The following is a 21,865-nucleotide window of genomic DNA, read 5'->3' as shown; positions in this document are numbered from 1 at the left end:
TATACATGTCTGATGGTGGGTGGGGAGAGGGAAGTGTGGTTGGAATCCTGTCCTGAGATGAATATTCATATTTGATGTTGATTTTGTGAAGCATTTGAAGAAAACTTGTGAATTTGCAACCAGTATTGTTCTTGGGGATTTTCAATGCATTGATTTGTGGTCTTGGAAAGCAAGAACAAAATGGAATTAACAAAGGACCCAAGGCTGCTGCCTGTAAGGAATTTGTATGTTCTCCCCGTGACCACGCGGGTTTCCTCTCAATGCTCCAGTTTCCTCCCACATTCCTCCCACATTCCAGTTGGTAGATTAATTAGTCATTGTAAATTGTCCCGTGATTAGGCGAGGATTAAATTGGGGGAACGCTGGGCTGGAAGGCCTACTCCACACTGAATGTCAATAAGTAAATACATAAGCAAGCAAAGAAAGTTTAGAATAGCATTGTTGAAAGACACTGTTAATGAGGTACCCAAATATTCAGAGTAGCCATTGTTAAACACAACTTATTTAAAGAAATTAATTGCAAACTTTATTTTTATTTATGAAAATTTTGGAAAGTTGTTGCATTATTGCTGTACCACTTACGTGGAAGAGGTCTGTATTTGTTTGATACCAAATGGGAATGATTCTTATGGTGAGGATAGGATCAAGCTTGGTTATGGTGACCCTGTGCTGATTGTGGAGTTAGGACCATTAAGACCAAAACAAATTTAAAAAAATCCCAAACACAACCAGTCATTCTACTGAAAAGCAGAACATTTTTAATTGAAATGGATCAATGCAAAATGTTGTTAGCACTAGATGAGAAAAAGTGAGCACAGCAATTTTCTAGCTGCCAAATCTGCATTCTTGAGGACATTCAATAATGATAGTTTTAAAGTAGGTTACAGCCGGCGTCCAGGACTAGTTGGTTTCAGAATCCAGACAATTTAATTTTACTTGCTGGCAGCTTGGAAAATCAACAGTAAATTTATCTATTTAAAAAAATTATAAAATACTGTGTTAGAATATACATTTGAAAGAATTATATTTAAAGTGTATGAAACTGATTAAACTTAGACAGGAAATGGGATGAACTGAATACTAAATGAAATAGAAAAACAAAGTTGGCACATAGTCAGACAAGAGTAATAGAGAGGAATATTGGAATGGTGATTTTTTTTTTCATCATAGTAAAATGAGGTACCATAAGCTTAAATAGTTGAGAATTTGCAGGGATAATTGTATGACAGAGTTAAGCAGAATAGGTTGAATGAAGGCAAGATAGAACATGAGAAACTGATTTATGGTTGGAATAACATCAATGTAGGAAATGGAAAATAAGGTTTCTGTTATTTGGCAGCCTTTACAGGAACAATGGCATGAAGGCTGAGAATGAAAGCATGGTACGGTGCTTTAAATTTTAATGAAAAGATGTCATGCCCATAGCTGACTGGGGTATAGAATTGCAGCAAAATTCTTCTGTCTTGATTTTATCCCTTACAACATTTTGATCTCCTCACAATTTATTTTCTACAGTTTTGAAAATTATTTTTAATTATTTGCATTAGTATTTTGCATAATATTTTCATTGAATGCATTTTTGAAGTTCAGGTTCACTATGTTCATTGGCTATCCTTTATCCATTCTAAATCCTCAGATAATTTGCTAGATGTAAATCCATTTAGATAAAGCTGCATTGAAAGGTGCAGAATGATAAAACCTCATCAATGTGCCCCATTATCATGCATAAAAATATATCTGCACAGACACAGCAACAGGCTAATTAACCCATATAATCCCCCCCCCTTTTTAATATAGAAAAGTCAGATTGACATTTTTATGAGCAACTGGAACCTTTCCAGAATCTGGGAATTTAGGAAGATAACAGCCAATACATTGACTATCTTTGCAGATATATTTTTTGAATCCTAGGATGCAGACCCAGGGGATTTGACGGCCCTTAATCATACTGGTTTCCTGGAAACCTTTGCTCTAGTAATCATTATTTTAAGTTTCTTATTCTCATTTGCTTCTTGCTTATTTACTACTTTCCATGTCAATTTATGTCAGGCATACACAAAATATCCCCATATATCACCATGCCTCACTTTCTGAGTCAGCACTATTTTTGTTACTGTTTTTCTCTGTAGCTTTCTCTATCTGTTATTACATTTCTTGCTAGTTTATGCTTGTAACCTAGTTATGCAACTTTATGGGTCAATCTTCAAAGGTACATTTAATGTCAGAGAAATGTATTCAATATACATCCTGAAATGCTTTTTCTTCGCAACCAATCATGAAAACAGAGGAGTGCCCCAAAGAATGAATGACAGTTAAATGTTAGATCCCCAAATTCCCCCCCCCAGCTCCCCTCCCTCCCGTAAGCGGCTGCAAGCAACAATTCCCCCTCCCCCCCACCGGTAATTTTTAAAAAAGCATCTGCACCCACCACCGAGCCCTCAAGCATGAGCAAGTCAACAGCAAAGGCACAGACTTGCAGTACAGTACTCCAAAGACTACATTGTTCACCCGGCATTCAACATACCACTATCTATCTATCTATCTATCTATCTATCTCTCTATCTCTCTCTATCTCTCTCTCTCTCTCCCTAATAAGGGAGAAAGAGGAGTCTCCGTTTCACAGTGAGAGGGAAGACATAACAAATGACTCCCTGGTTTATGATGTTAGAAGTCTGTTGCATCGCTTTTTCCGAGCTCTGTGCTCAAAGATCTCAGGTCACTGGGCACACAGCCTTAGATCTTCCATCTCTCACGACACACCAGTCTTCTGCTCAGACACCGACCTCCAGTTCTCTCCCTCTCCCCCTCCCCCCCCCCCGCCCAAGAGAGAAACTTTTACCTTTGCAAGCTGGATACACACTGTATTGTTTTGGGGAAGTAGTTCAAATACATTCTTGTATTCATCTTTTGGAGATGATATTTGCTGTCTGATTTGGCCAGTCTTTATGATGATTAAAGTCTGTCATTACTGTTGTATTGCCTGTATTACTTCTCAGTTTTTGGTCTGTTCAACAGAATAGCCTACTGTCAATAGATTGCTTCCAAAGGTGTTTTCTCCTTATTGTTATTCCTTATTTCTACCCTAACTGGTTTAACTTTGTGAACCAAGTTCATTTCCTCATTTCTTCCTGTTGTCTGAGATTTGTCATTTATTATCAAACCTGCTGCCCTTCTTTTCCATTCTGCCTACTAACAATATCCTCAAATTTTACATTATGTAATTACTTCAGTTAGGTTTTCCTGCAAAACAAAAAAAATAAACAGTTGGTGTATTCCTTAACAATAACTTGGTTAGTACAGGCCCAGTGGTCAAAAGTGCCTTGTTTTCATGCTGTATTTCTCTGTGTCTCTCTAACTTTGGATTAAGCAAGTCATTTTATGCAGAAAGTTTCTATTCTTTTTCAATATTCCTGTGTTTAACAGTAGAACATCGATAACTGCAGTTCCACCAAGTTAAACATGATTTCTTTTTCTGATTAGCATTTTGTATCAGTTAAAATAGATGTTTTTTCTTCGCAGAACTTTCTTTCCTGCACTGACTGATTAAAATTCTAAATATCTGAAATAATACTGGCATATATTTTAATAACTTTAGCTAAAGTGACTAAACTTGTTATTGCTTTGAGGTTAGTTGTGGCTCAGTAGTTCATCAGTGCTTTAAACTTGACATATCGTTCTGCTTTATAGGCAGAAGCTAAACATTGTTTCTCCATCGTATTGACAAGTCAATAACGTTGTGGCAGCAGCCTTCCGTATGGTCTGATTTGATGTTGATTTTCTGGAAAATTGAAGTGTATAAATGATGCTACTTTGAAACTGTTAAGGAAGTTAAGCCTGAAGATGGAAGAAGAATTGAGGTAGAAATAGGTAATCTGGGTGAAATGAAGGAGGTTATTTACTTGATTAACTGGGAAAGGGGATATGAGTGGAATAAAGTGCTGGAAACACCAAGATATTGCTAAAAGCTATAACATTCATAGAGATATTATTCTGTATATTATGTTGGGCATGCTCTATCTGTAATGACACATTTGTGACAAAATAGCTTTATTAATATTGTGGAATGGATATTGTAGGAGAAAACAAATAGGAGTATTGCAGACATCCCACACTGCAAAAAACTCATTTCAGGGAGGTAGCACCATCAATTTGCGGGAGACTCCCGGAACTTCCGGGAGAGGTGGGATGTCTGCAATAGAGTAGCTCCTTAGCAGCTAGCCAGCTAGTTTAAATAATGTTAGCTATGCTAATGAACGAATGACACCTGTTAAACTCACCTCAACATGCCTTTTACAGTCTTAACCCACCATGGGCAATAGAAATGTCACTGTTGCAAACAGTGCAGCGAGCAACACTGTCATTATTTTTGACCCCTATTACGCAGGGTTACACTTTAGTGTAGTCTGGGGGTGACGTACATTTTATATATTTTTTTTGGAACACTTTGCCATGGCGCTCTTTCTTTCTTTCTCTCTCTCTCTCTCGCTGTCTCACTTGCAGACGCTGGCACTCTTTCACTTGCTTTCTCGCGCTCTCACTTTCTCGCGATCTCTCGCACGCGCTCTTTCTCTCGCTTTCTCTCATGCGCTCTTTTGCTTTCTCGCTTTCTCTTGTGCACTCTTTCTCTCTCGCGTGCTCTCTCGCGCTCTCTTGCTTTCTCTCTCTCATGCTCTCTTGCTGTCTCTCGCGCTCCTGCTTGCTTTCTCGCAATCTCTCTCGCGCGCGCACTTTCTCGCTTTCTCTCGTGCGCTTTCTTGCTTTCTTGCTTTCTCTCATGTGCTCTCTTGCTTTCTCTCTCACGCACTCTTGTGCTCTCTGTCTCTCACACGCTCTCTTGCTTTCGCTCGCTCGCTCTCAAAAAAATTGATTTCCATGATATTGTATATAATTTGCGGGCATCAGGGAGCCACTATTAATATGCAGGAGACTCCCGGCACTTCCGGGAGAAGTGGGATGTCTGGTATTGCATAACTCTTCTGTTTATGTGTGTTTGCCCCTACTAAAACTAATATGCTCTCAGAACCTTGCTCTTCTAATGTGAGAGCTACTCAGTGACCTCAGGACAGAGGACTGCACTCTGGTGATAGTCCATGAGAATAAAACACAAATAATATGCTACGAAGTGAATTATGAACAAAATATTGGAATCCAGAGACTCCAAAGTGGAATTTCACATGGTGCAAATTATTTTTAGTACACCACTGGATTAGGCTCAATCAGGACTGCTGGACCATGATGTTGACCTTGCAGACAAACTACCCTCTAGTGGGCCATTACTGTCAGCTTTAATTTTAGATGAGTAATGTTGCAGGTATAAAATGTTGAACTTAAGTAGCTGTAAAATGCAGAGGCTACAACTGTTTGAATGCTATAGCCAATAGTGTGAATTAATATTTCTGGATCACTCTGTCAATAGAGACAACAGTAAGTTTGCTGTTGATAATTCATGGCTTGTGATAGAACTGCTAAAATAAACAAAGAAATCAGTTAGATCACTGTGAGACGAGAGCATTTTCAGGGACTCCTATTCAACACTAGATTATTGTTTGCATTCATATAGCGAAGTATTTTGTTATAATCTGCTGCCAGAGAGCTTGTGTTCTTCACATTAGGGGATTGAATTTGTTTGAAGACCTGTATTCTGATCATTTTCATATTTGTTCTGTTGTGTGTTCCTTTTGAAAAAATCAGGTGCTTATGGGAGTAACTGACATTTGTGATTAAACACAGCAATTCCTAGTTGGAGCAAACTAGAATTTTGTCCTATATTTGTATAAGGAATGATTTAAACATTAATTAATGGAAAGTTTTGTATTTTAGCTCTTAACTGGCCCTTCAGGAATTTGAAAGACTTTGATTATAAAGTGTGCGTCAGAAGAATAAAAACACTTATGTACTCGTTTATTTTTAGCTTTCATCTAAGCCTTTATTTAGTTCGTGCATTTTACTCTGCAATCTATCTGCCTTTTATGGTAGGTACCATGATGGAATGGTTAACAAATCACTCTACAGTAGGAAATTAAATCACACTGCAAGAATGTTAAGCCCCCACTATCACAAACTTAATTTCAATTAAGATAGATTTACTTACGCTTTTTATTGACTTTATTATTGATCTGCGGTGAATGATACTAGACTGATCATATATTATGAAGCCCAAACATAATAGAACTTTTTTATTCATTACAGTCCACATAGGATAATATTACTTCCGTGGTATTCTAATCGTAGTGATCTTCAGCCAGTTTATAAATGTGCTTAGCTGTTGTATATTCCGAAAGGGGTTTTCTTACAGATTTAATTTACATTCTAATTTACAGTCTGAAAAGAATGCTAATTTTAATTTACTTCAGAAGGCATAACCGAAGAATAGAAATTTATATGTGTGAATTTGACTTTGTAATTGAAATGTCACTAAAATTGCTGCAAATGTATTTTGAAAATTTCATGTGCTTAATCTTGTTTCCTTTAGGTAATCTACCTGAAGAAGTCTCCAGAGGAAACCTACCGATTATTGGTAGGAGGGAATAATATATATCAATCCTTCAGGTAACTGTCTTTAATTCCCTTTTTTGAGATGGATACTAAATAGTTTACAGTCCTGATCAGGAATCATCTCATAAATGTGCAAATAAAACTTTTAGTAGTATGAAATGCTACACTTCAGTAGCGACTATTACTTTGGCTCACTGCCATCAGAGAAAGAGAGGTAAATTGCTGGTGCAGTTTCCTTTGGCTCACGAAGATTGGATGCTTCTGTTACCAACCTTTTAATATGGGATTGGAAATCTGGGATTTGTCAACAAAAACAAGAATAATACTGAGATCATCTTGCTAAACACTTGTAGATGAATGCTGCTTCAGAGCCATGTATCTATTTTCTGTCTGTATTGTAGTAGCGCATAGTTATATCTTTAATTAGAATGCTTAGTTACGCTCATTTGAATGCTATGATCACTATACCACTAATTTACTTTCATTAATTTCTTTTTATCACTTTAAAATTGTTTGTCTTTGCTGGAATCATCACAAAGGATATATTGTGTATTTAATATTTCAATGATATTTTAATATAATCTTGTGTATGTGTGTGTGTATAGATATATTTATATCGAGCATTCTTGTTCACTTAAATGATTCATTATGGGTTATATGTTAATTGCATATGTCATCAAACTACCACATGATACATGCGTTCACGAAAAGTAAACTCAAAGCTACACCTGTATTTTCAGACTCCTTGCATCTTCCTTTGAATTAGTTTAAAGTTTTGAAGTTACAAAACATAACATTGGTGACTTGTTATTGTTCAAACGAACACGAGTTGGTGCAAACCCTTTAGAGCCAGCGAGACATTCCTAATAAACCAACAACAGCTTAGTGCAGCCCAGCATGTGGAGAGACAGTATTCAGAAAGAGAGACGTGATCAATTTTTTAAAGTCAGTAAATGGAAGAATTTGGGGTTCTTAAAGAGTGAGTGCTGGGTGATTATAATCATTAAAAAATCTGAAATGGCTGGTTACATTAGAAAGATCGACAAACATGATTACACAAAGGGGTAATTGGCTCATGTATACTGAGCTATTGGAACAGTATTTTGAAGCAAATGAAATAACCAATGAGAAGCAAGCACCAATTTTGCTGGGTTTATTAGGTTTAAAGGCATACAGTTTGCTCAGAAGTTTAACTGTTTCAACCAAACCAGCCACAGTTAGCTTTGCTGTTATCGTGAAAGTAGTGCAGGAACATCTAGAATTCAAACCATTGTTGATTGCAGAATGCTTTGGATTTCATAAGCGGAGTGAAAAGGAAGGGATACCCTATTTCAGTGTACGTGTCTGAATTGAAGAGATTGAGCATTGTCAGTTCAGTGATGGATTTAATGATGCACTGAGAGGTCATTTAGTTTGTGGAATATTACAAGGAAGCATTCAGAAACTGCTTCTAACTGAAGCACAACTTGAATTCAAAAGAGCAATTGAAATTGATGTTTCAATGGGGAAAAACAGAGATGCTTTTGAGTTGCAGTCAGCAATGAAACTGAGCGTGAACAAAATTACATCTGGCCTGGTCGAACAAATTGTGTTACTGTTGACAGGCACTCACATATGCCAAACAAATGTAGATTTAAAGGCGAAACTTGCAGAAAATGCAATGAAGTAGGACAGATACAAAGAGCACGTTGGGCAGATAAAAATAAATGGACTGCTCCGGGAAGAGAAAAACCTAGAAAGTCAAATTGCAGTTTCAAAACGAGTACTAATCTGCATGCTGTTGGTCAAAAGTCTGATAATGGTGAGAGCGATGCAGGATTGTGTAGCCTTGAGATTTACAGTGTGAAAATTAGCAATAGGCAAGCAATCTGGCTTATGCCAGAAGTGAATGGAAAATTAATTAAGATGGAATTAGATACTGGTTCAGCTGTTCCAGTCATTCCACAAAATGAGTTTGAGAGGCATTTCAAAGATAACAAACTGAAACCTACAGATATCCAATTTAAGAACTTGTACTGGAGAAAAGGTAATTCCTGTGGGAAAAACCATTTGTAACTGTGAACAACCAACAAGCCACATTGACCTTGTATGTGGTAAAAACAGAAGGACCAGCATTGTGGGAACATGATTGGCTGAGACGACTAGATTGGAGATCCATCAACCATTTGCATGCCACATTTCCTGCTATGAAGCCATACAAAAGCGAATTAAGAAAGGTATTGTAGGATGTCACAACTGTCTCCATGCCTTACACCAGGGGTCCCCAACCTTTTTTGCACTGCAGACCAGTTTAATATTGACAATGTTCTTGTGGACCGGCCGACCCGGGGGTGGGGGTGAAGGGTTGCCAACGGACAAGAGTAGCAGTCAAATATGTTGGGATTACCCCGAGAAAAAAACTACAATGACCACGAAGCCTTGCGCGGGCACCAGTGCGCATGCATGACTTGCGCATGTGTGTACATGCCTTTTTTTTGTACAAATGTTTTTTGGCGATTCTGTTGGGGCGGCGGTGGTGTTAATCGCGACCAGAATATAGGTGATAAGTGGTTAATACTTTCAATTTCGTGTCTAAAGGGTTTCTCTAATGAATTTAATATTAAACACATAGCGCATATTTTCCACGCATGAATATAGTGATAAGTCAATTACCAGGGGAGGACAGGGGAGCTTGAAGTAAGTGTTGAACGAACTTCTAGTAGAAGTGGTAGAGGCAGGTTCGATATTATCATTTTTAAAAAAACATGGATAGGTATATGGACAGGAAAGGAATGGAGGGTTATGGGCTGAGTGCAAGTCAGTGGGACTAGGTGAGACTAAGCGTTCGGCACGGACTAGAAGGGCAGAAATGGCCTGTTTCCGTGCTGTAATTGTTAAGTCACTTGTAAGTCAATAGCATCATAACATTTTAAGTAACGTTTGGATATTAAACACACAACACATATTTTCCCCATATGAACATATGAAATCATTGCAACACACCAATATCGCTGAATCGGTGGGAGCCCTGGGTTGAATACTTGTTCCCTGCAACAAGACGGTCCTATCGAGGGATGATGGGAGACAGCGATACTCGAAGGGGATTCCTTATGTCCAGTCTATTACGCAAGTTAGTTTTCGTTGCATTCATTGCAGAGATATGTTGGAAATGGAAGCAACGTTTTCGGTGCTTTCGTGGCTGTCTCAGGATATTTAGCCTTGACTTTGATCCGGAATGCCGGTACAGATGTTATGTCAAACGTACTTTTCAGCCCGCCGTCATTTGCAAGCTCGAGGAGTTGATCTCCTTCCTGCGCTGACATGGAGGACGCGCGGGTAATGACCTCGCATGCGTTCAAGCTCAACAGTGGGCGTGTCAGGGAATGAGGAAAGATGCCAAAGAACACTGGTCAAAGAACACTGAGGCTGTCTACAAGAAGGGTCAGAGCCGTCTCTATTTCCTGAGGAGACTGAGGACCTTTAACATCTGCCAGATGATGCTGGCGATGTTCTACAAGTCTGTGGTGGCCAGTGCTATCATGTTTGCTGTTGTGTGCTGGGGCAGCAGGCTGAGGATGGCAGACACCAACAGATTCAACAAACTCATTCGTAAGGCCAGTGATGTTGTGGGGATGGAACTGGACTCTCTCACGGTGGTGTCTGAAAAGAGGATGCTGTCTAAGTTGCATGCCATCTTGGACAATGTCTCCTATCCACTACATAATGTACTGGGTGGGCACAGGAGTACATTCAGCCAGAGACTCATTCCTCCAAGATGCAGCACAGAGCGTCACAGGAAGTCATTCCTGCCTGTGGCCATCAAACTTTACAACTCCTCACTGGGAGGGGCAGACATCCTGAGCCAATAGGTTGCTCCTGGACTTATTTCATAATTTACTGGCATAATTTACATATTACTATTTAACTATTTATGGTTCTATTACTATTTATTATTTATGGTGCAACTGTAACGAAAACCAATTTCCCCCGGGATTAATAAAGTACGACTATGACTATGCAGCTGACTCATATCGCCAAATCATATCGTTTCCTCGCGGCCCGGTAGCGCATGCTTTGCGGCCTGGTACCGGTCCGCAGCTGGGTGGTTGGGGACCCCTGCCTTACACCATGAACCGTTGCACAACAAAGGACAAACCTCTGGTTGGAAAGCAGATTGGACCATGGAAGAACCATGTTTCTCAGAAGTGTAAAAGTGTCGAAACCAGTGGTATGACTACAATAGTTTTCGTAGGCAATGTATCCAAGAAAGCTTCTGTTATGTTAATCAGGCAGTTACCTGCGAAATATGGCTTGCTTTTAAGCTGAAAGAGAGTCCAGGGAGCTTCAGGAAAGTTGCAAGCATTCAGCTTTTGCAAATATAAAAAACCAGACTCTACTTTGCGTGCATTAAGGTTAATGCATGAACTTCAAGTGAGAAACAAAAAGTTGCTTGTAAAACTGGATGCAAAGACCAAAGCCCAGCTGGATGAATGGAAGGCAATAAAGAAAGGAGTTAATGGAGATACGTAAACAGAGGGTTCATCAGATGATGTTGTGGATGAGGATACCAAGAGAAGAGATCAGATCTTAAGGGGAGCAATAGAAGGATTAATAAGAGAATACTCCAGTGAAGTAAATGGACCTTCCCAAGATCAAGATCCACGAACTAGAAGAAGAAAAAGGAGGGAAGAGATGGAGGTAAAGAATAGTGCAAAAGAGAGAAGGAATGTGAGAAAGAAAAAGAAACAGATTGAAGTAGATCCAAAGAGAGAAAAGGAGAAGAAGGTGTCCAGAGCTGTCAGAATAACTTCCTGCGGTCTGAGTCAACCTCCTACAATCATCACGGCGGATGCCCCAGAACCTGAGATTGTTTTCACAGACACAAGTCTCACCTGCCAAGCAGAGTGTTCCCCCTTGTTAGGAAAGATGTTATCCCACAAGAGTAGGAAATTCTCCACCGTGATTAAACCTTTAAGCCTGAATGGGACAATTTAAAATTTGCTATGTTGTGGATGTCTGTACATAGTAGTTGCATTAGATAATATATTGTGTATGTAGTTGAAACGCATTCTCTATTGAATTGCAGTTTATAGCTAAGCAGGGAGGAGTGTTGAATATTTAATATTTCAATAATATTTTGGTAATCTTTTTTTCTATCTTTTTACAAATAATCTTGATTAAGCATTCTTGTTTATTTAAATACTTTGTTATGGGTTATATGCATAAATACAATTCATACATCATCATGCTACCATATGATATGTATGCATCTTGCTAAAAGTAAAATTGAAGTTACACCCCTGTTTTCAGATGCCCTGCATCTTTCTTGAATTAGTTTAATGTTTTGAAGTTACAAAACATAATAGAATCAAACATACTTTTTTGAATTGGAAATTCATTATTTGGAAGCACGTTGATTGAGCTGGCTTAGTCCTCAGCTGTTTTGGTTTGTTTTCAAGTAACCCCTACATGCTGTTTCGTAGTTTTTGTAGCTGAACAAGTATGTACCGTAGCTGCCAGTTGTATCTTTCAAATCAGAATCAGGTTTATTATCGTCGGCATTTTTCGTGAAATTTGTTAAATTAGCAGCAGCAGTTCAATGCAATGCAATACATAATATAGAAGAAGAAGAAACAAAGGTAAAATAAGAAAAAATAAGTTTACAGTATATGTATATTGAATAGATTAAAATCATGCGAAAAACAGAAATAGTGTACTGTATATTAAAGTGAGGTAGAGTTCACGGGTTCAATGTCTGTTCAGAAATCAGATGGCAGAGGGGAAGAAGCTGTTCCTGAATTGCTGAGTGTGTGCCTTCAGGTCTCTGTACCTCCTTCCCGATAGTAACAGTGAGAAAAGGGCATGCCCTGGGTGCTGGAGGTCCTTAATAATGGATTGTGTCTTTCTGAGATACCGCTCCTTGAAGATGTCCTGGGTACTTTGTAGGCTAGTACCCAAGATGGAGCTGACTAAATTCACAACCCTCTGCAGCTTCTTTCGGTCCTGTGCAGTAGCCACCCCCGCAATACTAGACAGTGATACAGCCTGTCAGATGCTCTCCATGGTACATCTATAGAAGTTTTTGAGTGTATTTGTTGACATACCAAATCTCTTCGAACTCCTAATGTCGCTGTATTTCCTTCTTTATAACTGCATTGATATGTTGGGACCAGGTTAGATCCTCAAGAGATCTTGACACCCGAGAACTTGAAACTGCTCACTCTCTCCACTTCTGATCCCTCTAGGAGGATTGGTGTGTTTTCCTTTGTCTTGCCCTTCCTGAAGTCCAGAATCAGCTTTTTCATCTTACTGACGTTGAATGCCAGGTTGTTGCTGCGACACCACTCCACTAGTTGGTATATCTCGCTCCTGTACGCCCTCTCCTCTCCATCTGTGATTCTACCAACAGTGGTTGTATCATCAGCAAATTTATAGATGGTATTTGAGCTAAGCCTAGCCACACAGTCACGAGTATATAGAGAGTAGAGCAGTGGGCTAAGCACATACCCCTGAGGCGCACCAGTTTTGATCGTCAGTGAGGAGGAGATATTATCACCAATCCGCACAGATTGTGGTCTTCCGGTTAGGAAGTTGAGGATCCAATTGCCAAGGGAGGTACAGAGGCCCAGGTTCTGTAACTTCTCAATCAGGATTGTGGGAATGATGGTGTTAAATGCTGAGCTATCCTCAACGAACAGCATTCTGACATAGGTGTTTGTGTTGCCCAGGTGGTGTAAGGCCGTGTGAAGAGCCATTGAGATTGCATCTGCCGTTGACCTATTGTGGCAATAGGCAAATTGCAGTTGGTCCAGGTCCTTGCTGAGGCAGGAGCTGAGTCTAGTCATAACCAAACTCTCAAAGCATTTTATCACTGTAGATGTGAGTGCTACCGGGCGATATTCATTAAGGCAGCTCACATTATTCTTCTTAGGCACAGGTATAATTGTTGCCTTTTTGAAGCAAGTGGGAACTTCCGCCCATAGGGAGTTTGAACCATATCCAAAGTGAGTCATTTTTAACCTTATTTTAGATTTAACAACTTTGTAAATAATTCCAGACATCTAAATATTATTTCTCTTTTATTGAATGCTGTTGGGCATGCAATATTAAATTTGTAGGAGGATACTTTTTAGAATTTGCTTTTCAATTGGGGAAACAATTAGAGTAAAGGAAAGAAGAGGGATTACATAGTAGTGTTGATGTTTTGCAAATCAACCGTTACAACAAAATGGGCAGTGATCAGAGTTACTGAGGATCAATTTCATTAGTGTCTTCAGTGGTCGTACCTTGTAGATAAGTGAAGGACTTCTACAGAAATTCACTCCATGTCTGGAAGTCATTGCTGGATCAGTTATTTCTGTGTGGAGGTTCTTTATGGTCCAAATACACCAGGGCCGGATTAAGCTAGTGCGGGGCCTGTAGCATATGTTATAAAGGGGCTCTAAATTTTAAAAAATGCACATAAGTATTAAAACATAAATTATTTACTTGCATAGTAAAGTAATTCAATTTTTTCATTTGCTATACAGTACAGCCAGATAATGACAAATGTCTGACACTTCAGTAATAGTATTACTTACATGTAGGTATCAATTTCAAATGTGAAAAGTACAAAATTACAATTTAAAAGTTACATTTTCTAGATTTGGCATGAGCAAATTGATGATACTGGAAGTGTCTATTTCACACGGAAGTTCACGTTCAGTGCTCATTAGACTGAGATTGTTCAATCTGTTTTGACCCATGGTGCACCTTAGTTCATTTTTAATCCTTTCAGTTTTGAAAATGAGCATTCTCCACTGCATTTGGTAACCATGAGTGACAAATAGATGAGCAAGGCATGTTCTACATTTGGAAAACACGACTCCAAAGAATTGTCAGTTATCAAACGGTACAACTGTAACTCTACAAGGTCTTGTTTGGCACCAATATGAGAAGCAAGATCAGTTTTTGACAGTTCAGTAAACTGCACAAATTCTTCATCAAGACTTTCTTCCAGATCTTCCAGATATGATTTAATAAGATTTGATGACCTCTTTACGATCTCTTCAGGTATAAACGACTGTAACTGATGAAGGAATCCAAAAACACGATTCGCCTTTAGATAAGCTTTCTGCCTTTTTGACAGAGCAGAAAGCAAGCTGTCAATAATGGCAAGAAATGTTTGGCTTTTAATCTTCTGAGAAGGCATTTGAGATTCAACAAGTGGATCAAGAGTGCTGGAACCACTGAAATCATCATACGCGCAATTTTGCTTGTGTTTTCTTCGAGTTTGTTGTTGATAATCTTCACACTTAGTTAGATCCTTGGCTTTTTGCTCAGTGTTTGAAAAAGTAGACCACATAGCTTGAATATACTGGAATTTAAAAGGATAAGAGGAGATCTGATTGAAACATATAAGGTTATTAAGGGATTGGACACGCTAGAGGCAGGAAACATATTCCTGATGTTGGGGGAGTCCATAACCAGAGGCCACAATTTGAGAATAAGGGGTAGGCCATGTAGAACGGAGTTAAGGAAAAACTTTTTCACCCAGAAAGTTGTGGATCTGGTGGAATGCTCTGCCTCAGAAGGCAGTGGAGGCCAATTCTCTAGATGCTTTCAAGAAAGAGTTAGATAGAGCTCTTAATGATAGTGGAGTCAAGGGATATGGGGAGAAGGCAGGAACGGGGTACTGATCGTGGATGATCACAGTGAATGGCGGTGCTGGCTCGAAGGGCCGAATGGCCTACTCCTGCACCTATTGTCTATTGTATATCCATGCAAGGATTCATAGAGTGCACAAGCTGTGTTCAAGTCTTGGCCAGAAGATCGCAAAGAAGCACTGGTCATTTGAAAATGCTGTAATGCTTCATCCCACAATATGACCATTATTCCTGTTTCCAGCTTTATCATGGTTGAAAGTAGTCCACAAGCCTATTGTCGACACTCTGCCTTCTTACTTGAAATGTCATCCAAGACTTGTTTTATTGCAGAAAAGCTGTGTAAAAGTGCTTTTGTTGCATCTGCACCAGCTGACCACCTGGTATCTGACATTCTTTTCACAATGGGCAAATGAGCACCACCATCAGATAATGCAGCAGAAAGGAGATCCCACCGATAAGTAGAAGCGGAAAAAATGTGTACGGGCTTTCTACAAATTGAAAGAAAATTAATGCTTCTTGACAACATTCAGCAGCATATTTTCCAACCAAATTTAGTGAATGTGCAAAACATGGAATGTAATCCGCAAACTCATTCAGCCTTTAATTCGTGCTTGTAAGCCACTATACTTGCCACTCATGTTGCTGGCATTGTCATAACTTTGACCACGGCAGTCTTTTATATCAATATCATTTTCCTTTAAAAAGTCAAGTAAAGTTTGAGCGAGCTGTTCAGCACTATGACCTTCCATATCTAAAAACCTCACAAAGCTGGTCCAGAGGGCAAAACATAGCGCACAAAGTCAGCGACGCTCCCTCCAGCGGCGTAACAGTGCACGCTGCAGCGGCTTGGGAGCGTGGGAGATAGCACAAAGGTCACCACGACACAGCAAGGAGCCAACACACGCCTGCACACTCATACCATGCAGCATGCAGCTCCCCCGACATGAAAACAACAGCGTTGCCAGATCGTCGTGAGAATACGGTGAGATGCTGATTTCACCAGACTGCAGCTTGCAAGCATTTAGTGCAGGGCCTGTAGCATATGCTACTTTTGCTACTAGGTTAATCCGGCACTGAAATACACCTACCATTTTTGATCAAGCTAGTCTTAACTTGCAAAACAAAACTGCAGCTCAGTAATAATGGTGCACAGCTAAGTGTACCATATATCCACAGTCCCCTTAATCTTGACACACTTGCTTCCAGTAGTGTGCTGTCACCAGTGCTGAGAGAATAGTGTCCTAATGGCAGCTCCAGTTGCATAGAATGTATAGTGCTGTGCAAAAGTCTTAGGCACATGTAAAAATAAATCTGTAAAGTGAAATGCATTCAAAAATAATGAAAAGTTTCTAAATATCAAAAAAATTACTATAAAGAGCAGTAAACAGTTAAAAAAAAACTATAATCAATATTTAATGTAACCACCATTTACAGGTGGAAAAAGAATTTCAGGATGTATATTGTATAAATTTCTCTGACATTAAATGTACCTATTGAAACCTTTGCCTTTAAAACTGCATCCATTTTCTTAGGTATACTGTTGTGCAGTTGTAAAAAAAATTTGGCTTATAGGTTGTTCCAGGCATCTTGGAGAACTTGCCACAGTTCTTCAGCAGACTATGGCTGCCTTGCTTGCATCTGTCTCTCTAGGTAATCCCAGACAGCCTCAATGATGTTGAGATCAGGGCTCTGTTGACGTCATACCATCTATTGCAGAACTCCTTATTCTTCTTTTCACTGAAGATAGTTCTTTATGACCTTGGCTGTGTGTTTGTAGTTATTGTTCTGCTGCAGAATATAGTTGGGACCCATCAGACACCTCCTTGATGGTATTCATGATGGATGAGAATCTGCTTATACTTCTCAGCATTGAGGTTTCCATTAATTCTGATCAGATCACCAACACCATTTTCAGAAATGCAGTCCCAAACCTACAGCGACCCTCTGCCATGTTTTACTGCTGGCTGCACTTATCCATGTAGCACTCTCCAGCTCTTCTACAAACTACCTCCTGTTTGAGCCAAATATTTCAAATTTTGACTTGTCAGTTCGGAGTATGTGCTGCCATTGTTCAACACCCCAATCCTTGTGTTTTGTGCGTAGGTGAGTTGCTTGGCTTTTTGGCTCTTCCATTAAGATCACTTCTGATAAGGCTTCTCCAGACAGTGGGGTGTACTTGAGTTCCAGTAGTTTCTGCGAGCTCAGAGCTGATAGGAGTGCTGGATTTCTGGTTTAGAAGGGACATGAGTTTGATGTCGCTCTTGTCGGCTGCACTCAGTTTCCCTGGCTGACCCCTGCATTTCTGGTCTCAACCTTGCCTGTTTCTTTGTGCTTCTTAAGAAGAGCTTGCACAGCTCATCTTGAAACTCCTGCCTGCTGCAAAATTTCTGCTTGGGAGAGACCTTGCTGATGCAGGATGACCATCTTGTGTCTCATTACTATGCTCACTCTTGCCCCGGTGTAAGAATTGATTATTTGAAGGTTAACCTGTCACATCTACCGCACCCTTACATTTTAATTTGTTGGTCCTTTGCCCAGTTCAATTTCTTCTCCATCCTTTTCATTTTCAGTTAATCAGTTCAGTTCATTTAACTCAATATGTCATTCATCATTAGCACCTGTTTGTTATCTTGTTTAATCATACACTGGGCTATATACCTACAAAGTAATCAAGGTTTTATTTGAAAAGTGGTCTATTACTTGATGTTACTTTTTTTAACGAAATACAAAAAAACTCTAACATTTAATTTTTTGGACAATGTATGTTTGGAAATCAAAAATTTACTCTTTAATACTGACACTAATGCAGAAGATAAAAAAATAAACATCTAAAACAAAATTTATATAAAAAATCTAGGTTGCCTAAGACATTTGCACAGAACTGTATATGAGGAATACAGATAAGCACAATAAAAGATAAAGCTAAATGTACTTGCATGGAAATGCACACACATCACAAGACCAGACACAGGGAGCACAGATTATATTACTACAGTGATATGCAGGTTAAGTTATACTATCATTCTGTTCCAGTTCCTGAACTTTACAACTCAGGAGTGATTTTGATGGGAGTGTCCACACACAGCACCCTAGAGTTGTATTGATTAGCATTGAGTGGAAATATGTGCCAGATTGCAGATTTCTAGCTGAAAGTTGGAGATAAAGATAATATGTGTGAAGATGTCCAAATGATGAGTGATAAGTTTTTATATATATCCATGTTTCTTCTTTGTAATTAGTCGTACATGTTCAGGTGTTCCTTGCTTGGTGGTCTTTGAGATTGCATTAGGTTATAAGCAGAAAAACTCAAGTAATCTTGGTTTAATATTGAAATACTAGTCATTATGTGTGGCTTCTACATAAACTGAAGTTGCAAATTTGTAAAGCTTCCGTGGTCACTAAAAATCTGTAGAAATGAAAACTGTGGTATCTTTGCAATGTTTTGTTTTTCAGTTCGTACACAGTAGTGATTAGATCAATTTTAGAGTAGCAAATGTGTCAGGATTAGTAAAGAAATGAAATGATAGTTCCAGATGAACAAAATGCTTGAATGTCATATTGCAGGCATGAATGGGTTTAAAAACAGAAGCTCCAGATATCAATCACTGACTATGAATATTATGCAACATACTGTTTGTTTATAGAAGAAATATGACTTATTCACTTTTTGATTAGCTTAACATGTTTCTTATTACAGAGATGCCTCATTTGGCACGTGCACATATAAGCTAACAGTTCTGGATTGTTTACTTGCTGTTAGTAAGGTAAGATGCTGAATCAATAACTAACATGGCATTTTGCTTTTTCATTGATTGTCACGCAAGGTTTAATGATGAACCTCGTTAATAATGGTTTGAAGAAGCTTTTGTTAACCTAGACTTTGCACATCAGTTAAAAACTCAAAATAAAATTGATGACTCATCCTTGTACAGAAACTTGAAATATTCTTATTTCCTCCCACTGCTATCAAGTAGCACTATTTTGAGTGCATTCCAAAGGTTCACCTCAATTATCCTCCCAAAATATTTACTTCAGGAATTCACTGCTCTGTGCATGAAGTGCATCTGAAATTTGTACTGAAATGGAAATATGAGTTGGTATCTATACAAACTGACAAATATCAAATTCAATGCAGATTTCAGGAAGCAGTTAATTTACTTGTTACAGTGCTAGACTTAACTATTAATCTGTTAACGTACACTTTTTTTTAGGCTGTGCAATATGATTTCTTCAATTTTAATACATTTGACGTAGATGAATATGAACATTATGAGGTTAGTGTTTTTTTTATTGTATTAGGAGATTACTTTTTCTGATGGATTTACCTCAAGACTAACAAAGTTTCATGAATAAATAACTGCCTTTAACTTCATTGCAGAGGGCAGAAAACGGAGATTTTAACTGGATTATTCCCAGCAAGTTCTTGGCCTTCAGTGGACCACATCCAAAGAGCAAAGTAGAAAATGGTAGGTGTTGAATCACGTCACTGCTCAGCCTTGAATGTGGTACTCAATTATTAAATAATGCTCGAGATATCCATGTAATATTTGTCCAATGATTTTTAATTTCAAGATGCTATGGTGGTATTTTATTTGATGCAAGTATTAACTGAGGTGCACTACATGTTGTTAAGTATGTGCTGGATAAGGACAGAATAAATTGTTCATGGGTTTAGATGAAAGAGCATGTAGTGTAGTGGTTCATGCAACATTAATCTATTGATTTAGATTTGTTCAGATGATAAGCTTGTTTAAATATTGTAAATATTTTAAAACTTTGATGTAACTCTGTTTATTGCTCTCCTGAGTGGCCATGAATCTATCACTTTTGGTAAATATTCATCTCATCCAAATCTCCACCACCTTCATTAAATTAAGGCACCAAATCTTATACACCAATCACTATTTTCTTTAACTGACATCACTGACTTCGTCCCGAAGTTCTTCAAATTTGAAACTCTTACCCCTTGTGTTTAAATCTACTTAGTTCTGTAAGCTAATGCATAGTCTTTACATTGTCATCCAGAACCCTACCCTTTTGTTTCCAGTTCCTCCCCTTCCCCTTCCCCTTCTCCTTCTAGCTTTATTCCTGAATATTTTACCTAAACTGTTGCTGCAACATCATCTTTTGCACCCTATTTAAAAATAAATATCTCTATTAACTTTGGTTTAATATAAATTATTTAAGGAATATGTCAAACATGTTTTTTTCTGCTGGTAATCTTTTAAGTTAGTTGAATAATTTTGATCATAGGGAGGGTGAGAAATCTCTCTTTTCATCTCCAAGAACCAAATAGATAATTGGATCTTCAAGATTATGCTGGAAGCATAATAATACTTGAATTTTGAATGTAGTTTATTCCCATCTTTGGTGTTTAATTCTCCCCCATCTATACTAGTTGCTCTGTTCTTGCATTGGAGCAGCAAATCTATCATTTGAACACTCCCATACTTGTAAGTCTCTTGTATCTGACACAAAATGCTGGAGGAACTCAGCAGGTCAGGCAGCATCTTTGGAGAGGATTAAAGAGTCAACGTTTTGGGCTGAGACTCTTCATCAAAACTTCATGGTTGCTGACTTACTGAGCTCTGTTACAAAAATATTTTTTACACTCCTACTAAGATCACAGATGCAAACTTTAAGATGAATACAGTGACTTTTCAACTAAGCATGATCTTATGCAGCAAGCACTGCATTGTTTAAATCAGCTGACTTTGCATTGGACATATAGTCTCACTTTGTGGATTCCAGCTGCTGTAAATTTTCGTACCGTCCCTGTTTCCCTTTAACTGTTAAAGAAGCTGAATGTACTTCCATGTTTCTCAGCAATTAGCCTTCACGTTGTTGGTAACTGATAGTTTTCTCCTCCATCATCACCACTCCTGTAGGATTGCAATCATCCTCCACTGCAGTCCAATCCATTTGTGTGGAAAAATACTGATCTGCATTTCAAACGTCGCTTTGGAGGAAAAAAAAATTGAAGAATAGCCAGTGTCCATGAAACTTTGAATGTTATCCTAGCAGCAAATATATTCTTAGAGCTCAGAATTTTATTCAGAGGATTGTAATCTTGTTGAACATCATGTATTTCACTTCTACATCATCCTGGGGAGAACCTCATCCATATTTCCAGGCTCGACTGTAGAAAGTCCTACTTTTTGGCCTCCTTTCCTCTAAATTCAAACTCTGCTACCCATTTAAGAGTCAAAAATGATAAGTCCAGCTCACCCATCACCCCCATAATTAATGTTTTATATTTTCTTTGACAACTGTCTCATCCAGTGCTTAGAGCTGGCAATTCTCCTTCCTACATTTAAATAATTTCATCGCCTCTTTGCTCCTTACCTTTCTGTTATCTCTCAGCCCTGCAGTAGCATCACTTTTGCACTCTGCATTCTTTAAATCTAGCTTCTTGAATATTGCAGGTCTCCCAACAACTCAAAGTCCTGCTCTCAGCTGCCTAGGCCATTTGCTCTGGATTCTCCCCAAGTTCCTCCTCCTCTTTTAAGACTTGATGTTCTCCCAAAATCTCATCTAGCTCATTTTTTTTTTGCCACACCTGTATTGTCAACGAACAAGTTGCTGATGTTGAATTTACTCCCCATATTTTCCGAAGATTGTTAACCACATTGAGGTCATTGATAACATTCCATTCCAGGTGTAACAGTGCTTTTCCATGTTCACTGATTTAGTCCTGAGGCCTCACTGAGAGGGAGGTCCTACACACCAAACACATTTCCAAATTG

General features: G+C 38.6%; 1 protein-coding gene across 3 annotated transcripts in view; it reads left to right on the top strand.

The window, feature by feature from the left end:
- The window catches only part of LOC134357377 (dual specificity protein phosphatase CDC14A-like), a 104,107-nt gene that overhangs the window by 39,056 nt on the left and 43,186 nt on the right, over window positions 1-21,865 (top strand). For all 3 annotated transcript variants that reach the window (XR_010020610.1, XM_063068874.1, XM_063068875.1), the window contains exons 5-8: window positions 6,473-6,549; window positions 18,817-18,883; window positions 19,331-19,393; window positions 19,498-19,585. Coding sequence is in view for 2 of the 3 variants with exons in the window: in XM_063068874.1 (XP_062924944.1) it covers window positions 6,473-6,549; window positions 18,817-18,883; window positions 19,331-19,393; window positions 19,498-19,585 (295 nt within the window). In the remaining variant the exon portion in view is untranslated. The remainder of the gene's footprint in view (window positions 1-6,472; window positions 6,550-18,816; window positions 18,884-19,330; window positions 19,394-19,497; window positions 19,586-21,865) is intronic.

This window comes from Mobula hypostoma, chromosome 16 (assembly GCF_963921235.1).
Source record: "Mobula hypostoma chromosome 16, sMobHyp1.1, whole genome shotgun sequence".
NCBI classification, from domain to species: domain Eukaryota; kingdom Metazoa; phylum Chordata; class Chondrichthyes; order Myliobatiformes; family Myliobatidae; genus Mobula; species Mobula hypostoma.
The sequence above is the reverse complement of the archived record's forward strand: the minus strand, read 5'-3'. Positions and strand labels throughout refer to the sequence as shown.